This window comes from Corvus cornix, chromosome 7, assembly GCF_000738735.6.
Source record: "Corvus cornix cornix isolate S_Up_H32 chromosome 7, ASM73873v5, whole genome shotgun sequence".
NCBI lineage: Eukaryota > Metazoa > Chordata > Aves > Passeriformes > Corvidae > Corvus > Corvus cornix.
The window spans coordinates 32,604,166-32,623,746 of NC_046337.1; the positions used below are offsets into that span (position 1 = coordinate 32,604,166).

General features: G+C 38.5%; 1 protein-coding gene across 1 annotated transcript; it reads right to left on the reverse strand.

The window, feature by feature from the left end:
• Positions 1–6,242: 6,242 nt before the first annotated feature.
• ZC3H15 (zinc finger CCCH-type containing 15) lies at positions 6,243–19,549 on the reverse strand. Its single transcript, XM_039555333.1, has 10 exons — positions 19,382–19,549; positions 17,333–17,434; positions 14,559–14,670; positions 12,891–13,043; positions 11,055–11,146; positions 9,847–10,029; positions 9,042–9,188; positions 8,734–8,838; positions 8,373–8,499; positions 6,243–8,144 (listed from the first exon to the last, which is right to left on the reverse strand). The coding sequence occupies exons 1-10, from the start codon at positions 19,457–19,459 to the stop codon at positions 7,951–7,953; spliced, it is 1,293 nt and encodes a 430-aa protein (XP_039411267.1). The 5' UTR covers positions 19,460–19,549; the 3' UTR covers positions 6,243–7,950.
• Between the last annotated feature and the right edge of the window lie 32 nt (positions 19,550–19,581).

Consider the following 19,581-nt stretch of genomic DNA (forward strand, 5'->3'; position numbering starts at 1 on the left):
ATGCTTTTATGCAATTCTCTGAAGGTGAGGAAGAGATCATTATTCTTCCATCATCTTATTCTTAGTTACATCTTAATATCCTTCCTAAAAACCTTTTCCTTCTTTTGCCTGCCACTGTTTTCATACTATTTTAAGTACTGTCCCTTCTGCTGAGACCATCATCCATGGCAAGCGTGCACACAGGTTTTATTTAGAAAGCGGAAGTGACTATGCCTGGCAGAAATTCTTGTAGAACAGTATTCTGCTGGGACAAAGAGAAACAGAGCACTTCCCTGCACACAGGATCTATAGGCATAGAAGATGGGTCACTTTCTAGTTTATTTCCATTTATGGAAAATTTCCAGATGACAAGAGGTATTTCCTAGGTTTTTTACATTCTTGACTGCTTCTGGTTATACAGAAATACCAGAGACCACTGCTTCCTGTAATATCCCTGAGATATTTTTATCCCTGTCTTTAGTGCAAATCATCTCCTATTTAGTACAAGTATTCTTATGTACAACTTTTGAATCTTTCCCCCAGACTTTCTAGTTTGGGGGAATTTTTCACTGATTTTTTCTATGACATTTTTCATCATGCATTTTCAAAGGAATCTAACAAAGCTCAAACTCACAGAGCAGTCATGCTGGCTTTTTAATTGATCATTCCAGGCATATAATGCCACATCTCCCTTTAAGCATCTGTCCTCTAGTGCTGCTGTATTACAGTAATGCTTCCACGTTCCCGCTGAAGGATTTGGAACAAAAACAAGTTAAAAACTTTCAAATTCCCTGGGAAAGAAATAATTCTTCAGACTGCTCTGTGCTTAGTAACAGGCTCAGACTTTAAACATGCTGAAGATTTAGATAACAAAATAGTAACAGGATGCAGAGCAAGTAGGATTGAAAGGCAGTGGAGGAATAAAGCAGACACAAGTTCCTTTCTATCCAATACTCTGAATATTCTTTTACTCAAATACAAAAACACTAAAAGATGGTAATAACACAAACTGACACTAAAAGAGATATTTCCTTGCCCTTTTCTCTCATGAAGAATTTCAAGTGTTTCAGCCCAGGCATTCCAAGCCTTGATATGCCAGCTCAGGTATCAGCTCCAGCCTCATGCCTTCAGAAGACACCATCTTAACAGAATGCCCCAGTGTTCAAACGTCCTCCCTCTTCCCTATGGAGAAATGCCCCTTTCTCCCCAAAGAACCCCGACTCACCCTCACCTTGAAGCCATTATATTTTGATCCTCCGTGTCCAAGGAATACTGTCCTGTCTGGCACTAATATTAAACCAAAGCATGTCCTTATCTATAAAACCTTATACTGGTGGACTACGCCTTTGTTGAGTTAAATAACAAATGCTTCTCTCAAGGAACAACACTAACCATGGATCGATACAGAATCAGACCTTTAGCCATTTAAACAGAGGGTCTGGCCAGGGGAGTGAGGGATGAGGGTGTTTGGTGTGGATCTGGTTTGTTTTCAAAGTTGTACTGTTTGCTTCCAAGCCATTAGCCTGCCATTGCCGGGGTCACTCCAAGAGAGTCCCAGCTGCTGGTGAAAGAACTATTTTTGCATCCATCAAACAGAAGTTAATGCTGACAACAGTTATCTGTGGTGGAAACTACAGACACTTCCATGGCCTGAATAAAGAGCACATTTAAGTTTTTCCCTTTTTGCCCTCTTGGGGGAGATTCCTCATTCCACTACTCCCGGCTGCCCATACACACAAAGAATGGGCAATTATTCATGTATAGCAACTGTTGTGCAGAACTGTAACTCGGTATTTCTGTGTGGAAGGCACTGTGTGGGAACTGCTATGTACAGAATACAGACTACTTCTATTGACAAGAAAACGACTGAAGAGCTCATGGTGTAGGGCTGATAGTACTGACACAAAGTACAGCTCTGACACCTCCCAGGTGCTTCTGCAAGAAAATAGATCACAATGGTGAGACCCTTACAGTTTATAGTCCCCTCTAATTTTAGCTTTAATCTGTCAGACATTTGAAGAAATAGATTTTTGCTCTATTCCTTCTGACCAGCTTTCCTAATCCTCCTTGTCTCTATTTGATAAACAAATCCCTGAAGTGTTTGGAGCCACATTAGGAAAGCACACTGCTGAGGATACTGTGACTTGCTCCAGGCCTGTGCAGGGAGAAGGCAGCAGCTGCCTTATACAAGGCCTGCTGGGCTAGTTGATATGGATTAGAGAGGTCAGTCAGAAGAGCCTCCCTTCTGCAGTGTTTATACTCAGCAGAAGGAGAAGACAGCAAAAGAAAGTGGTGAAGAATGAAGATTAAAGGTTTCTTGCTCAGAAACTTGGCTGTTACCCGATTTTAAGGGGGCATTACGTTGCAACTATGGAATTTTTAAAGTGGAATTCAATCAATCGTTTTCTGAAGTAGTCTACTGCTCCCAAATCAAACAACTAAACTACCTGTCAGGTCAGACATCACTAAGATTGATTGAAAACAGTGATTGAGAGCTTGCAATGGATTTGTATTACTGCGCAGAGACCAAACTACTGTGTCCTTTTCAATCTCATCTCTGCCTCCCTCGTGTTCAGAGCACAAGAAGGTAAACCAAGGAACAAAAAAGGAATGGAGATGGAACACGGAGAGGACAAAAGTTCTCCTAGAAGAGCAATCCTGCCAAAATGTAGCATAGAGGCCTGAGAAATGTAAGGTATAAGCTGAATTCCTGCAAGGAATGTGCTACACCCATATTATATGTTGATACACAGTTTCACTCAAACACAGGCCCAAGGATGCCAGCCTCCATAGAACACATTTCCCTGATGGCTGATCATACAAAGAATATTGTTTTGCCTTGGAAACATTCTGTAGTAATTTGCTCACCTCTTCCCTTCAGGATTGCTTCTGCTTCTTTCCTTTTCTAAGGAAAGCCGTGATGCTTTTTTTTTCCATTGCTTCTTCCTTTAATTTAGGAGTCCATCTCATTTCTGAAGTGTGATTGGGTAACTCGGGGAACACCTTCTAAATTTTAAGCCAGCCTTGCTCAAATTTATGTCCAAATGTATTACAACACTCTACATTTTCAACCACAAATGTAAGATAAAGAGATTACCTCCAAGGTCTCTTTCCCTAAACACAGATGAGATGCTGCTGCTGCTATTTTATGATTGAAAGAACTGTTTATTTTTGGCGTTCATTTCAATAAAGTGCTATGAAGGAGCCTATTGTGGTCACATATTAGGGCTGTAACATCATAAATGAATAAAACATCTTGGCCTTATTGCTAACACCAGCAACAGCTGCTCTCTGTAAAAAGACAGAGCATCCATTGAAAGGAAGAGTGCGACAGGCAAAGAAGCCAAGGTCACTTCTAAGCCTGAAATACCAGTGTGGGGGAAAAAGAGAATGGTCATGTGCAGGTATCACTGCACTTAAGGTGATTATAGCTCCATAAAACATACCTGGTACCTAACCAGAAGCAAAGACTTCATTCAAATGCTTCATTCATGAAGCCTCTGCTTTATAAAAGATTTTGCTTATTAGAAGCCCATTTGTAGCAAAAAGCCAAGCATGTCAAGAGAGAAAGTTTTTAATTTTGTAAAAAACTTGTTTCTAGCACTGAAGTACATAATGAGATTGTGTTCTTCACAACTGAAAGACATCAGCTTCTTTTTTAACACCCCCTTTCTCTACTTGGCATCAAGTCAAAGGCAGGCATAGGATATGACTTCCTTGAACACCACAAGGTTGTAGAGTCATGTTCCAAGGAAGATGTAGCAGAGGTGTGGAACTCCTGAGTTTCCAAAAGTTGATAACAAAGTCAAGGGGTTCACAGGAGAAAGAGGGAATGTACTCTGAAAAGCACCAGACTCCATCTAGTAGAGGAAATGTTCTGTACTAAGAACTGTTGGAAGCTCCATATGAGAAGCACTCCCAAGCAGTGCACAGGCTTGTCCTTCTCTTACCTCTTTGTTCCCCACGGGTCTAGTCTTGGGAGTGTGATAAATGGTCCCTTGGTCTGATGCAGTGCAGCTGCTGTTACATGGGTTTTTGCAGCTCCTCTGCCCTTCCCACATCTCATTTTTCCAATTCTGTTCCAATTCTTATTCATATTATTCAGGGGATAATTTCTCCTGAGACACTTCAGGTGAATATGTATGTGATATTTGCATATGAGAACAATCCCTTCCTCTCAGCTTAGGGCTGTAATAATTTCACTGTGAGGAAAACAAAGACCAGCCTCGTAAGATTTTTAGTTCAGTTGCTTGATCACTCTGCAGTTTCAGTAAGTTATTACAAAGCAGCACATGTAACAGGAATAACAAATGATGTTTATGAAACTTCCAAGTATGCTATCTGCAAGATAGATAAGCTTACCAAGTACTTAAGCCTGCATTACTTACTATATTCAGGTAATTTTTAAAAGGAGCATTAGCAAAAGAATTAGAATTCAGCATTCAGAATGTCTGAGACATAATTTTTTTGACAGCTGTTATTCCATATCCAACTAAACTGTGAAAGAAAACATGAATAAAATAATATTGATTTGTATGTGTACATTCTTTCTGTAACCAACACACTAAAGAAACACAATCTATTATGACAGTACTGAATTGCCAAGGTAAGTACCATTGCTTGGTGCAAAGTTTTATCAATAATAAAACCTCCTCTTGATAAAAACAGCTGTGGAGCACTTTCCATTAAGAAATGGCAACACTTCTATTACAAACAACTCATAGATAATGTAATATTTAAGGTCAGTCTTGACAGGTAATTTTTAATTTTTTTCCAGGCCTTTGCGAACAGTGTTCATTACAAAAAAAAGTAGGGAGCTCTGAGTAACAAAGCAGTGGCAAGCATAAAATTCAATCACAGAGGCTTTAAAGAACTCCCAGAACTCCAATGAGTTTAAAGCTAGCCAGTTTTAGCAGTTCAAGCAGTTTGTGTGTGCGACTGAAATGGGATTTTAACACACATTAAAATTTAAACCCAACAAATACTCTACTCCCACAACAGTAAATACCAGGAAGCAAAGGCATGGGTTTACTGCAGCACCTTTAACTGGTTTTGTCCACACATGTGTCCAGTACCAAAGGTGCTTTCAGGGCAGTGTGCCACACGAGTGTGTTCCCTCCAGATTTGCTCAGGCCACACACAGCTACATTTCTCACAAAGTGCTCATGCAATTTAGGAGGAAAATAAGGCAATACAAACATGGCCCAGGCTGCAAGGGCTAGAAACCAAGTTTATTGCAACGGTGTGTCTCCCCTGGCTTATGATGCTTTACAGCCTAATCTCAACCCAGCAGGTGTCCTGAACTGAGCCTGCCTGCTCTTTTAACAGTGAAATACTGTATTTTTGACCCATACAGACTGGGTAGTCACTGAAATGAAGATACCATTATTTTAGGATTGAGATTATATCTCATTTTTCCAGAAGTGACTCATTCACTTTGTATCAGAATAATTTCAGGAAATGTGCATCAATAAGAACAACTTAGTGCCGTCACATCCAAATGAACTCCCTTCGATCACACTGCTCATTTCCAGAACATTAATAATTCATCTACGCCAAGCAATGCCTTGGCATTGACTTTTAATTGAGCATTTATGGACTGAAGCCCTATTAGCTACAAATCCAAGGTTCTTTAAATGAGAAGATTAAGAACCTTTAGCAGATTATATTCCAGCCCATGGGAAAGCAGAAGGAACATGTAACAGCATATGGTTCCCCACCCTCCGAAGTCTGAACGCTGCCCTGACTCCTTAAGAGCAGTCACCCTGCATTCGTGGTTGGAAATCCGGGCAGAGTAAGCCCAGCCAGGAGCTGTGCCAGAGTAAGTTGAGATGAAAAAGAGTGAAAACCAAACGACGACAGTCAGCTTTTGTTTCCTGCCCCTGTGAAGTCATCTGTCAACAACTACTGCCTAGGAAAATCAGGTTTTCTTCAGCTAACTTATGGATGTTCAAAGGATTTCAGTGCTATGCAAGGTGACTGTCCGAATGTTTAAATGACAACTGTACAAAGGAGTTGTGCACCAAAACCATCCCTTTAGACCCAAAAGGGCACATAGTCACTCTTTGCCTATCCATCAGTGTTTTATCAGCTGAAATTAATGAGTCACCCTGTCATTCCTCCACTGTAAAATTCAAGTAACATGAACAAAATTTTGGCAAAGATTTAACCTATTTACATCAGTGACACAGATCAGTATTATCGAGTATTATATACAATAAACCAGCCCCTAAGGCACAAAACATAGAAAGCCATTTTCATCGTTGATAATGATTAAATTACTTTTATTCCCATTTAAAATATACAGCTTTGAAAAATTATGCAACATACATTCAAATGAATTGCATTCTTAAGTGTCCTGATAGCCAGGTATCCTATTGCTGGCCAGTGTAACACAATAATCCATCAAACTCTGTTTATTTATGGCCACAGGAGAAAAATCTGCATAAATAAATATTTGTACCTGATAGTGCAGCTTTTCCTTAAACACTTACATTTAGAAGTCAATTTCAGTAGGCCTCTTTCTCCCAAGCACTGCTTCTTGCTCCTACAGGAAAAAATGAATTCCACAAAGATCCCAAAAAAGGCCAAAAATTCTAAGTCTGCTATTTTAGAAATAGCATTCAAGATACAAGAGTCAATTCAGCAGTGCCAGAAATAACCAGTAAAGCTAATAATATCACCCAAAAGCAGTTTGGGAAAGCTCACTAAAAATGCCACAACTCCTAATGGTCTGGAAGTAGTGATTTAAGAGCTTTAGAAAAATCGATACAAACGGTATTGTTAGTACAGCAGTACTGTGGCTGATACCACGGGTAGTATGGCAAGGAGGCACAGCCTACAGCCCCCTGGAAAAGCACCACTGCTGAGAAATCTTTATGGCAGAATCTCAATCCACTGGAAAAGGACACACTGACTTAAGTGCAGTCTGCAGGCTGCAGCACCTGAAGCAACTTACCCCTGTACAACTTCCTGTTACTTAGAGGACACCAAAGGGATGACAGGCATGTTTTGGACTGTAACATCCCTGCTCTGCAGAGCCTGAAGTCTTCACTAATCTACAAAAGACAGTGGGGAGAGAATGAGACTGGAATAGCAGTGAGTGATGTACAGCAGGAATTACATCAATTAATGGGTGGGCAGGGAATAAGAACAGCAAGGGAGAAAAGCTGGCTGCTGAATTCTATACTGCATCAAGAGTAGACAAAAAAATTGTAATTGCAGGTATCCCAAATTTAACTGAAGCCAACATCATCTCTTCTGTATCAAGACTGCAGAGAAAAACATTTACCACTCTATTAGAAAATCCAGTTCTTAACAATTTGGTATGATATCCTAACTTAGCAGAGAAAAATCAACACAGGTATTTTAAAGTTGATAATTTTTATTTACAGATTTATTGGCAAAAGGTGGTGGGAAAGTTTAAAACACTTTAAACAGAGGGCACTGTACTGTATTGTATGAAGTATCAGTTCACAATCTTCAGTATCCAGCTGATCAAATAAAGCTAATCACCACTTTAAGAAGCATAATCTGCATCAGCTCCATTAGAGTACCCTGCCTAAAAACCACTTCAGGCAGTTTCTAAATCAACACAATCACTAATAAAATGCAGTTTTTGTGAAGAATGTATATATACTTGGATTTTTGTATTGTACCTGATGTCAAACTGCCCACTTGCATACTGGCAAAGCAGTTACACTTCCTACTTTTAGTTGAAAGTTATAATCTCACTGTCTGCAAATTCAGCTGCCGGGTAATTCTGAACTACTCTGAACGTTTTACTGTGAGCATAGTCAAGACTGGAGTAGATGAGATTGAAGGGAAACATTCCTGGTATATAACGTGCCCATCATGTTCAGCTGCATAACCATAAACATCTTGTTTAAGAATTCTATTCAAAAAGGAGAAAAAATGTAGTCAGTTTTCACTTTGCCACATAGGTTTAATTCCTCACTGGACCTTTTTAGTTCATTCTTCTAAATCAAGAGTGTTTAGTTCTTCTTCTAGTTCATCCAAGTCCTCTCCAGTAAAGAGATTTTCATCAACTGGAACTGCATCAATTACTCCATTTTCCAATTCCCCATCTCCATCATTATCTTCATCTAAGTCATTTTGCTCGCTGTTGTTTATATCACCACCAGAAGCTTCACTTAATTTATTATCTGAAAATAAACATAATTCTTAGGCATTTCAGTGTCACAAGTTTCTTAATCAACTGAATCAACTGAATTCACAATCCTACTAAACATGCTTTCAAATTTTGAAATTATGAAGAAGCTACTTTATTTGAAATTCATGCAGACTTACATCGGCCAAAATGTATGCACCTGGTTAATATGCAGGTCCGGATAATCAATTATGAAAACAGGTTGGGAAAAAAAATAACTTACCATCTTTTTCTACTGAAGTGTATGTGCTGAATCGCTCTGGACTAGCGACTGTAATACCAGTCTCCTCTACTGCCTTGGGGACATACAGGTTCAAATCTACATCATTTATGCACACAGGGTCTTCCATCTGGAAAATAAACCAAGATGCTCTGCATGAATTACTTTTCCATAAAAATCCTCACTTCTGCAATATTTCTACAACATTTCTCACCTTCAACAGAAACCTTCTGAAAAAATATACTCTGTGGCAGTATTAAATTAAGAATCAAGCTTACTAATTTCATTGTAAGGGCTCTCAAATTGAAATTTTTCAAACCTGAATGCAATTGAAATATTCCTTGCTTTAATCCTGTTTTTTTACCTCATCATCATCTCCTGCTCCTTGAACATAATGGGTGTCATCTGCTTCTTCATCATCTGCATCAACCAGCTCTGGCCGGAACTCAAATACTTCACGTCCACTAATCTATCCACAGTAAAAGAAACATTCAGTTATCACATCATGGAATTGATACTGCTTACAAAAAACCCCAAACAAACAAACCACAAAAAAGCAAGGAAAAGAAAATGACACACAAAAATAAGCAAAGCAATTTCAGGGCAGCTACCTTATCACAGAACTTTATTTACTTGCTCTTCTTACATTAAGAATTGGACAGCAAAACTTACCACCAATGCTTTGCCAGCTTTAAAATCTGCTTTTCTCCTCTCCATGTCTTGCTCAGCCTTATCAATTTTTTCTTGTCTTTTTCTTCTCTTCCATGCAATAAAACACTCTAGAGTAATTTTGGTAACATTTGGTCCTAAGGCAGCACGCTGTCAAGGAGAGAGTGTGATTAATGCTAGGAACTCTTTCAAAAGGCTACAACATATTGGACATTTAATTATTCCAGAAACTAATCGAACACATTTCTTTCCAATTCCCTCTTGACTCTTACACTGTTAAACATGCATCATCATCTTAACGATTTCCCAGTTAGTGAGATGAGGTGGTATAAAAATTAATAGGAGAAGTGGAGGAGGAAATAAATGAAAGAATTCGGTTCTGCTCAAATTGACACTGCCAAGCAATGGTGACAGAAGCAGAGCAGCAACACCTTCAGAAGGCCTTGTGCTCTTGGTGTTGCTTCCTCATTAGAGACATAAGGGAGAACTAAGGAGACAGTGAGCAGGGGATAAGAAAAGCCACAAAAGCAGTTGTAATGGATAAATGAGAAATAGCAGTCAAAAAATAGAAGCCTCCTAAAAAAGGGTAAGCAACAGCTGCACTAAGTATGCAGCTGTAGTTAATTCTATTCACTAGGTAATAGTTCCTAAACAAAAACATGAATCAATGCTACGTATCCTTCACCCTAGCTCATACAGCTCTAAAAACATCGAATAGTTTTTTATCATAAATTAGCAAATTTTTTATGTGTCTCTTCAGAGTAACGAAAACAACTACCACCAAAAGGTACCTGTCTGACAACTTTACCTCTTTTTCTATTAGATCTTCTAATGAAATTTCATCTTGCTTTTCTTCCTTCTTTTTGTCTTTTTTTAATACAAAGCCTGGAGGGAGAGCATGGCGATACATGCAGTTGTCTCCTCCACCTGGACAGACCCAAAACCATCCGTATTTGTTGTTTTCAATAGCATCAAGGAAGTATTTGCAGACCTGTATAAAAACAATGGTTGTTAGCACCATGTTCTCTTTCCATTCCCAGCATCTTACACTCCATGTCAGAAGTTCAGTAAGTCCAAGTCAGTTGTGCTCAAAACAGAAGGAACATGTGAAATGCATTACTACTAAGAACAGTAGACGAAGAAGCGCAACCATCTAAAACTGATGCAGTCAACAGCTTTTTCTCCCACAATATGATCCCAATTAAAAAAGACAAGATGAGAGAAGACTGGCAACTGTGTACTCCTCATCAGCACTTCTCTTTCTGCTCACCAACATTGGTGCAGTTTTAAACAAAATAAATTGCATCTGCTTCACATGTTAAACCTTCCAGCTCTGGATCCTGAGGTAAAGATGCCATTCTGAGACCTTTAACAAGCAATTAATAGTTTGTTTTTAGCCACAGCAATGTTTAACTTCTGCAAATTTAGGCAGTATCAATAGACTTTTTACTTACTTGGTATTGAAAATGAGGTGAAACAGTCCCAAAGAAAGAAAAAGGGATTAACCCATTATGCCGTTTAGTGCAAACCTAAAAAATCTTGTTGAACTTAGAGCCCAGGAATTACAAATTACTCTCAATTCGTAAATTCCAACTTAAAGGAGAAAATTTAAAAACTTGTAATGCTTGTATGTCACCCAGTACATAAACAAGTCAATATATATGGCAATAACAGACTTCACTAATCACAATACTTGGATCTTCTAGGCAATTAGGATGCATTAGATACACTACTGAATCCTTTATCACTTCACCTACTATCCATTTGTAATGTACATAATAAAACACTTTATGGACTGAAAAGAGCTGTTGGGCTGTGATTTTCTTTGTGGTTTTTAAAATTTTTCCATATATTACTAGAAATACTATCAGTCCAGCTGTCTACTCAGAGTATTATTATTATAATATTCCATTCCAGATTTTTACATAATGATAAACACATCTAATGCCAGACTGCACTTAATTCCTTCTAGTACAGTGCAATTAAAAAAAAAAAAAAAAAAAAAAAAAGACTTACTATTTGGGTTTTGGGTTTTTTCTTTTCCGCCTCACCATGCTTCTTGTTCACCACTTCTTCCAGCTTCTTCTCATCCCAGTTGTCCATTGTATCTAGAAAAAGACAACAGATGGTTTCACAAAAATATTCCAAATACTAAACATTGCCAGCAAGCTGCTCTTCTGCCCAGTAACAGTTTTAATACGCAATTCTTATATTTTAAGTAGCTTATACAATGCAAAATAAATTCAGGTTTTTAAAATAATGTTTTCAAACTCTCCCATGCCACTCAAGAGTAAATTACCTCAAAAGCCCTAGAAATTTTAATTTTGAAATGCATAGAGTGTGTTTCAATTAAACACTCAATAATGTGTCATTCCATCTGTAAAGTACTGAGTGTGGACAAGGGAAAAGAAGAAAAACAAGACAACTGAATAAAAGAGAAGGTTGGAGGGTTAACATCCAGAAATACAGATAATCTAACTTGAGGATTGAAAGAGATAATACCAAATTATCTGTGTTAAAGTTAAAAGAAAGTTCCATCAAAAGAAGCAAATCACCAATTGTAGGAACCCAGAGTGCCGAGAATATTTCTCTGCCTGTTTTGAAGGGTTCTTACCCCCCTGAACAACACTGTTTTAACCTCCAACCTTGGAAAAAATTACCAACTATCAGACAAGAACTAGAAAATACAGTGGTGTGAATTAGGTGATAGACTACTATGTAAGATTGTCACAGGGTGAAAAATTTAGGTTTTGGGCTTCTCTTTGTAGTAAATAGATAAGAGTAAAAAATATCAAAATGGAGGATTGTTGTTGTTCTCTAAACCTTCTTCTCCTTCTTCTACTACTCCATGTTCTGCAGTAAAAGTAGTTTGGGATGACTGGATAGAGAACTCCACAGTTCCTGCCTGTGTTACTGAATAATTGGTAAGAAAGTGAAAATAATATATGTTTTTAGTAACTATTGGTTAAATTATCTTTAAAAGGCTGCATAAATCTTGATAATTAGACTTCTTTCCTACTTTCTGTGCTCTGTGCTGTACCTGGGTCACGCTGGTGGCTCTGTTCCTCTGATAAGACTTAATAAACAACTATCCGGCAGCATTGAAACTCCAGGAAAAGTCTCGGTTTATCTTTGAAACTCCTTGCAAGCACTTTTAGAAAATTCTCTCCCATCAGGAGGGATTTGATTTATGGCATGGTTCAGTGTCAACCAATGACAGTAATAGCAGTGAATCTGTGGGATCCCATCATATACATTTAGGATGACAGAGGCTAAAATTCAAATAAAGACTGAGACATGAGGAAATGTGAAAAAACCAAGTTCTATAAAATCTCTAATCCCTGCTAAATAAAAATAAAATCCAGAGTACTTAGCTGACAAGTCATTTGGGGAGAGAAAGTCACAGAAAAAACACTCCCAAGTATCTCTAATTTTGGAACTGTGCACATTTGGCCAAACACTAGTAGCAGTTCTGGAAGGCAACTCTGGTTGCTCATTACACTTCCTCCTTTTGCCCTTCTACAGAACTTAGGAGGGAAACAGCAACTCTAAGAAAGGTCAAGTACTGTTCAACCTGCGACTTGTATGACATAATACATGACATTGCACAACTGAAAAACCACCATTCAGTATCAGCAGGTCATACTTCTTTTTCTAGGTAAGGTCTGAAGAACACTTGAGAGCACACTTGGAAAAAGTTTCAGTGTTGCTCAGAACTTTGAATGTAGGGGGATGGGTTGCCTTACTCACTGTTCTTCAGGATCATAACCACAATAACAGAAGACTCTTAATCTTAAAATTCCAGTTTCAGAATCAGAATAGCTTAGTAGTAACTTTCTACAATTATTATACCTTTTTCAAGGTCTTCATCTCTTGCATCAATGTAGACACTCCGTTTTTCACACTTCCTTTCCAATGACAAATCATGAGAAAACTTGCACTTGTCTCCTTTAGTGCACTGTCCTTGCTTGAAGAAAGCACAAACTACAGATTTGGGGTCAGCGCCTGAGTGAAGAAAGTTTTTATATTTTAATACTACTTTTAAGCAAAAATTATATTCTAGAAATTCTGGGAACAATATCGAGGCTATGTAGAGAATGAAAATAGGTTTTTAAAATAAGTTATTTAAAGTGTTCATGATAAGTATATAATTCATGTCCTGAACGTGCCAAATTTACTTTTATTGCATGGTATTTACACTAAGTATCAGAGGTGCCACTAAACTTTTTAAAGAAATATGGTATGCCTGTGAAAATTATTAATTCGTGTATTACAATATGTAAGAGAGATCATTCTGTGCAACTTCTTTCCTATACATGAAGCTATTCTTGCATGTAGTACACAATACAGCATCTTCTGGATGTCAGCCATTCCCCAATTGATCAACAACACACTACAATAAATTACAATAATTTAACCCACACTCACTCAAACCACTTTCTTCTTTTAATAACAGGAAGAAAATGGCTGACCAGAGCAAATAAGCAACTGTTGTTCTAGTATGAACTATCCAACCATCCTAACTACAGTTTAAGTAAAAATCATCCCACTAAAGAATTATTTGACCATTAGGAGGTCATTATAAAAAAGCAATGAAAGAAGCAGGTGTATTTACGAGACATGACTAATTCAGAAATACTTTACTTGTAATATTAATTAAGTTCTCGTGTAAGATTTTAAGCTCGAGTTTTTCACATGATGCTTCACTTTTGGTTTGACTCAAAGTGATTTCAATATGTACAGCAACACCTGTTTAAAATGTAATCTAAAAACCTGGGCAATATTAGTTTTCTGAAATAACTCAAAGTCAAAAGCTACTTGATTTAGAGAAAACTGATACAGAAAGCTGCAGATCACAGAGAAAAGTATCCTTTGTTGCTCGTCAGTAACACAATGAGTAAATATAAGGTTTGCTTCAAATATATGGAAATCACACTTTTTTTTGTCAAAAATCATTGCACATAAGCTCCAGTAGATTGGTAAATAAAAACTTGGTAACATCACAAAATTTGTGTGTTCAATAACCAAAGTCAAGAGAGACCAAAACACGATGCTACTGCTAATTATGTGGTCAGATACAAGTAACTGGAAAGTATTCACTGTTCTGATTTGAGTACTAGTCTTCTTTAAGACAATAGTTATGATCTTTTATTCTTTCTTTGGATGTCCACACTTCCCTGGGGACACAGGCTGTTTTAAACAAATACCATCACACACACACAAAAATCATGCCACACATCCAGAAGCATCTAATTGATGAATCAGAACACAGCCAATATCTTCAGCTGTGCTGACAACATCAATGTAGCTTTTGATATTCTTATGACCTACTGACCCCAGAGGACTTCCCAAAAAAAAAAGCCAAATCATGACTGACAAAATACTTGGCACACCAGATTGAGAAGGAAATAGTCACATCTATCCCATTAAAATATCAACTGGTGTTTTTGAAGGGCTATTTTACCTCAAGTAGCTATACAAATAAGAGAACGCAAATGAAGATAAATCAGTTAGTCATACCTTTGCTTATTTTCTGTGCAGCAACCACAGGCTTGAAAAGCTCATTTAATTCTTGTAATTCCTTTTTCTTATCTTCTTTCTTTAATTTCTTCTCACTTTCTGATTGAGCAGCCTATAATGACCCCAAATTAAAAGTTATAAATATAAAATCAGAATGCCAGGACTTACTTCACACAAACTGCACGTTAAAATAGCCAATCACTCGAAATTAGTTTATGAGGGCAGGAAGGAATCAACCTGTGATGCCTGGAAGGCTCAGAATTGTTGCTGTTGTGTGTGCAGCTGCTGCCCTTTACTGGCACTGACCTGTCCTACAGGAGGGACTGCAAATCTGCCAGAGGAGAGGCGCTGGCAGATACCTGAGTGCCACAGTGACCCCTACTGCACCTTTACAGGTAGGAAAGCCAACGAGAGGCATTGAAACCACTCGAGTTTTGCAGTGCAACTACTCAGTGCAGCTACTTCCAGATCTGCACAAGAAAAAGCCTCTTGTCTTGAGTCCCCTACATGCTGTGATTTGCTCTTTTTTCTCATCTATACAGGCAGCCATTGCAGGAAATCTATCCATGTAAGTTGGTAGTGCTTTTAGAACATTATTTCAACTTGGAACTCAACATATGAATGTTTCATTGCTTAACTAGGGCTCAAAGACTGGAAAAGAAGCTCATCTAGGGAAAGAAAACTTCATGTATAAGGAAAAAAATACCTGACTCTGCCTCACCCTTTTTCAGATAAGCCAGAGCAGTTGTGTATCCATACCAAAGTGGGATGAAAAACATGAAAGAGGACATGGGAGAAACATTCTTAGATCAGATATGAAAGGAGGTTTTAGCAAGGTGGGGGTCCATCTCTTTTTCAAGGTAACAAGTGACAGGATAAGAGGGAATGGTCTCAAGTTACCCCAGACAATGTTTAGATGAGATTTTAGGAAAAATTTCATCACTGAAAGGGTGGGTCAAATATTGGTGGACTTGCCATCCCTGCAAGAGTTCAAAAATGTGTAGATGGGGCACTTGGGAACATAGTTTAGTGGTGAACAGGCAGTGCTGGGTTAATGGCTGGCCTCAAAGATCTCAGAGGTCTTCTCTACCCTTATGGATTCTGTGTTTATTTGACTCTTACCCTTATGGGAAGCTAGTGAGACTAACATCACAAACAAGTATGTGGGGTACTATTTTCTAAAATACAGTGTAATATTAAAAAAGGAGCTTTCTTCTTATGGTGAGTTTGGAAAAAACACACCAAATTGTTTTAGAAAGGAATTAGCAGCTCGGCTAGTTTTTATACTAAAAGTTCACAAATGATATTTTAAATAACATGCAGACTCACATATGTCAACTACATAAAGTAGTACTTTAAGAATGCTTATGTTTCACACCTCTAAAAGGTTGAAGATGAAGCTTGTCTTAAAAAAACCCCAACAAACCAACAATAAACAAACAAAACCCCCCAAAATCAAAGAAACAAAAAAACCCAAAGAAACAATAACAAATCAAAAAAAGGAGCAAAACAAAAAAACACACACCACCAAAACCAAAACTTTGACAGCATTTCCATTTTCATCTCATGACACAAGGAAAATTGTTTCAAAAACTTCTTTCTTGGGGACAATCCTAACTGAAAGCTATTTTGTAAGGTTAGAGAGGTATAATCAGGTTTAAACATTTGGTCCTGACATCCAACAGTCAATAGCTACCAGCATTTGAGAAATAACATTATTTTAGGCTGGCTATTTTACACATTGATATTTGTATACATGCCACAGATCCAGGGATTTCATACACAAATTTCAGAACTGTTTGAGTAACACCAATGTTCCTGAAGTGACATCAAAGAATCTTTTCCACAACAAAAAATTATTAGATCTAATGACCCAAATATCAACTTTACTTTCAAGTTGGGCTTGTCAAGCTAGTTCATCCTTCTTATGCAAGGAATGTATCATGACATCATGAATTGAGCTAACGCAAGTGTAATTATTTACAGGCTTATTCATAGAACAGAAAGCTGTGTAAAAATTTTACAGCTAGCTTTCTTAGCACTTTAGGAATAATAGACCTGGATCATTTCCATTAAATCCATGCTTTCTGATTAAGTATAATGGAAACACTATATCTCATTTTATTTCATCATATGGAAGAGCCAAGTTGCAGAGAGCGGCTCAAAATTTCAGGTTTTTTGACCAAAGAGTTCACCAAATTGATGGAGACTTGACAGACTTGTGTCCACTTAAAATTGTAATACTTCTGTAAGTAGAAGAATGAGAATATATAGGTTTACACTTTTATCTTCTTTCAATTCCAGTTTTAGTAACAACTATTGTTAATTTTAATTGCTCACTGTTTCTCAAATAAGGTAGGAATTAAAGAGAAAAAAGAGAAAGAAGGTGCAACTGTACTTTGCTGACAGCCAGTATCTCTAATTTAATTTCAGGTATACCTTAAACTTACCTATGGTACTATCAGAATACTATTGAGACAAACGCTTACCCTGACTAGTTGAGTTTGGATAAGATGCAGTTGTTTTTTCACAACAAAAGCCAACCAAACAACAAACTAAAAACCAAAAAACCCCCATACTCTGTACTACCTTAGCACAGGCACATAATTTACAGCTAGACAAGCTTTGCAAGACAATTTTTAGTTAGATCTGTGCCAGTCACAGGAGGCAAGGAACAGCTCAATTTTCTTCTCCTTCAGTACATGACCATCTGTATGTACAGTGAAAGATGATTTGACTATGCAGCAGGAAAACATTCCACAATAAATGCTTACCTGACGTGGATTCTGTTGACCAAACTTAACCTGGTGAGTCACAGCCTTGATAAATTTCTGCTGCTTTGCACCTTTTTTATTCTTTAGGCCAAATGTTTTGTCCTAAACCAAGAGACAAACACAGCCATATTAATTAAAAAAAAACCAACAACAAACCACCAAAACAGCAAAACGCCCACCCTTGCCACTCCTCTTAGGCTTTCAGTAAAGCACAGATTATTTCCTCTAGCAACACAAGCAATCCAACAAACAGCATGGACAAAATTTAGATTCCTCATATCATCTTCAGGAGTGGCTTTTCACCAGAACCTCCTAAATGCAGCCCTTGTGTAAGCCCTTGTTCTTATCACCAGACCTCCTCATGCCCCAGTATCAGTGTGAGCATGTACACACAGTGTTCTTAGGCCTCTCAAGGCAACAGGACAAGATGGTTTTGGAGACTATCCAAGGAACATCTGACAAAAACAGGACAACTGATTAGCCATAACTACTGCTGGTTTCTCTTCTATCTACCTGAAATCACTTATTACTTCTATCTTCAACCATTCAGATAGAAATGTGATGTATCTTATACAGATGACTATTGCAACATGTGACATATTACTTCTTATTTTCAAGTATTGGAAGCTTTTCCTTTTCTAACTGCACTAATATGAAGTTAAGTCTTTACCATACAGTAAGTCTGGACAGGTGTCACTATTTCCTGAACTCCACTGCCAGAAGTTTCTGTTTACTGCCTAAACCAATTCTTCCTCTAGATCTTCAGCTTTATTGTTAAGGTAAAATTTCTATACCAAATCTACGAAAAATTTCTCACCAAAAAAAAAAAAAATACAGCTCACTTTCACATGAGTACCTGAGGCAGAAATTATTTTTTGTAACTGAAATACCCGCATTAAAAATTTATCCATGCCTTTGATTTGATACCAACATTTTCTTCCTTCCAGGAAAAAGTAACAGATGTTCATCCAGTGATAATAGTTCAAATATGGTTTTGAAAGCCCTAACAGTCCAAAAGTATATTATAAAATAATTACAAAATAAACAGCTCCAAGTTTCCAGACTCATGCCGTTTTCACTTACATGTCCCCTATGAACAGCAGCTTTTCTGTTAGTTGGTGCTAAATGGAGAAGTCAAAACAAGTAGTTGGGAAAGAAAATCTATCATTTATACACTTGATTTTCACTGTAAATATAGCAAGGGAAATATAATCCCTGTGTATTTGATTTATGTAATAAATTATTGTTAACAATCAGTACAAGCTTTTCCCGTTTCAGCTACATGTCTTTGTAATAAAAAGCAGAATTTTGCTGGGGCAGCTGCATTCAGCAAGAACCTCAGCAACTCCAATGCCAGAACACAAGACCAACTATCTAACCTGACCATTCCAAAAAACACAGAAACAACATTCTGCAGCCTCAGATTTAAAAGAACACTCACATCACACAGGTATTTCACCTGTGTAATGAGCAGCATCTCTCATGCCAATAAATTCAGCCAAATATTTAAATTTCTGTAACTACTCTGCTTGGACTCTCAGCATAAATTTACACACACAGCATACACAAACACCCATACCCTTTTAGCGGTTTTTTTTTTTTTTTCCAATCTGGTCAACGGGTCAAATTGCAACAAAACCCACTGCAAATCTGAGTGAGGAACCAGCCAATCATTAAGGTGTGAAGGGATCTCTGGGGATCATTTGGTCCTGCTCCCAAAAGCACAAACCTACACCCCAGCGAGCCGGACTCTGGGAACACACGGACACACAGGGCACCAGGATGAGTATGAGAAATGGGCGAGGAAAAAAGACAGCAGAGCAGTGCTGTCAGATCATGGTCAGCCCCAGCACATCTCGGGCCTGGCAATGTCCCGGCTGAACACCTAAAGCTGGGCCCAAGCAGCGCAGCGAATCCGGTGCCTCCCCGGGAACAGAGAGGTTTCAGCTCTGTGATCCTTCCCTCGGCCGCTCCAGCCGGGAAGCAGCAGGGAGCGGCAGGGCCCAGCGAGAGGCCGCGGCGGGAGATCGGCAGCCTGGGCCTCCTCACCTCGATGATCTTCTCCTTCTTCTTCTGGTCCGCCTTCTTGCTGCCCCCCGCCGGCTGCTGCTGCTTCTTGGGGGGCATGGCGGGGCAGGGAGGCTCCCGCCGGGGCTCCGGGACGGGCCGGGAAGGGCCGGGACGGGCTCGGGCCGCGCCGCCGCCGCGGGGGAGGCGCAACGGGTCCCGCGGGGCACGATGGGAACGCG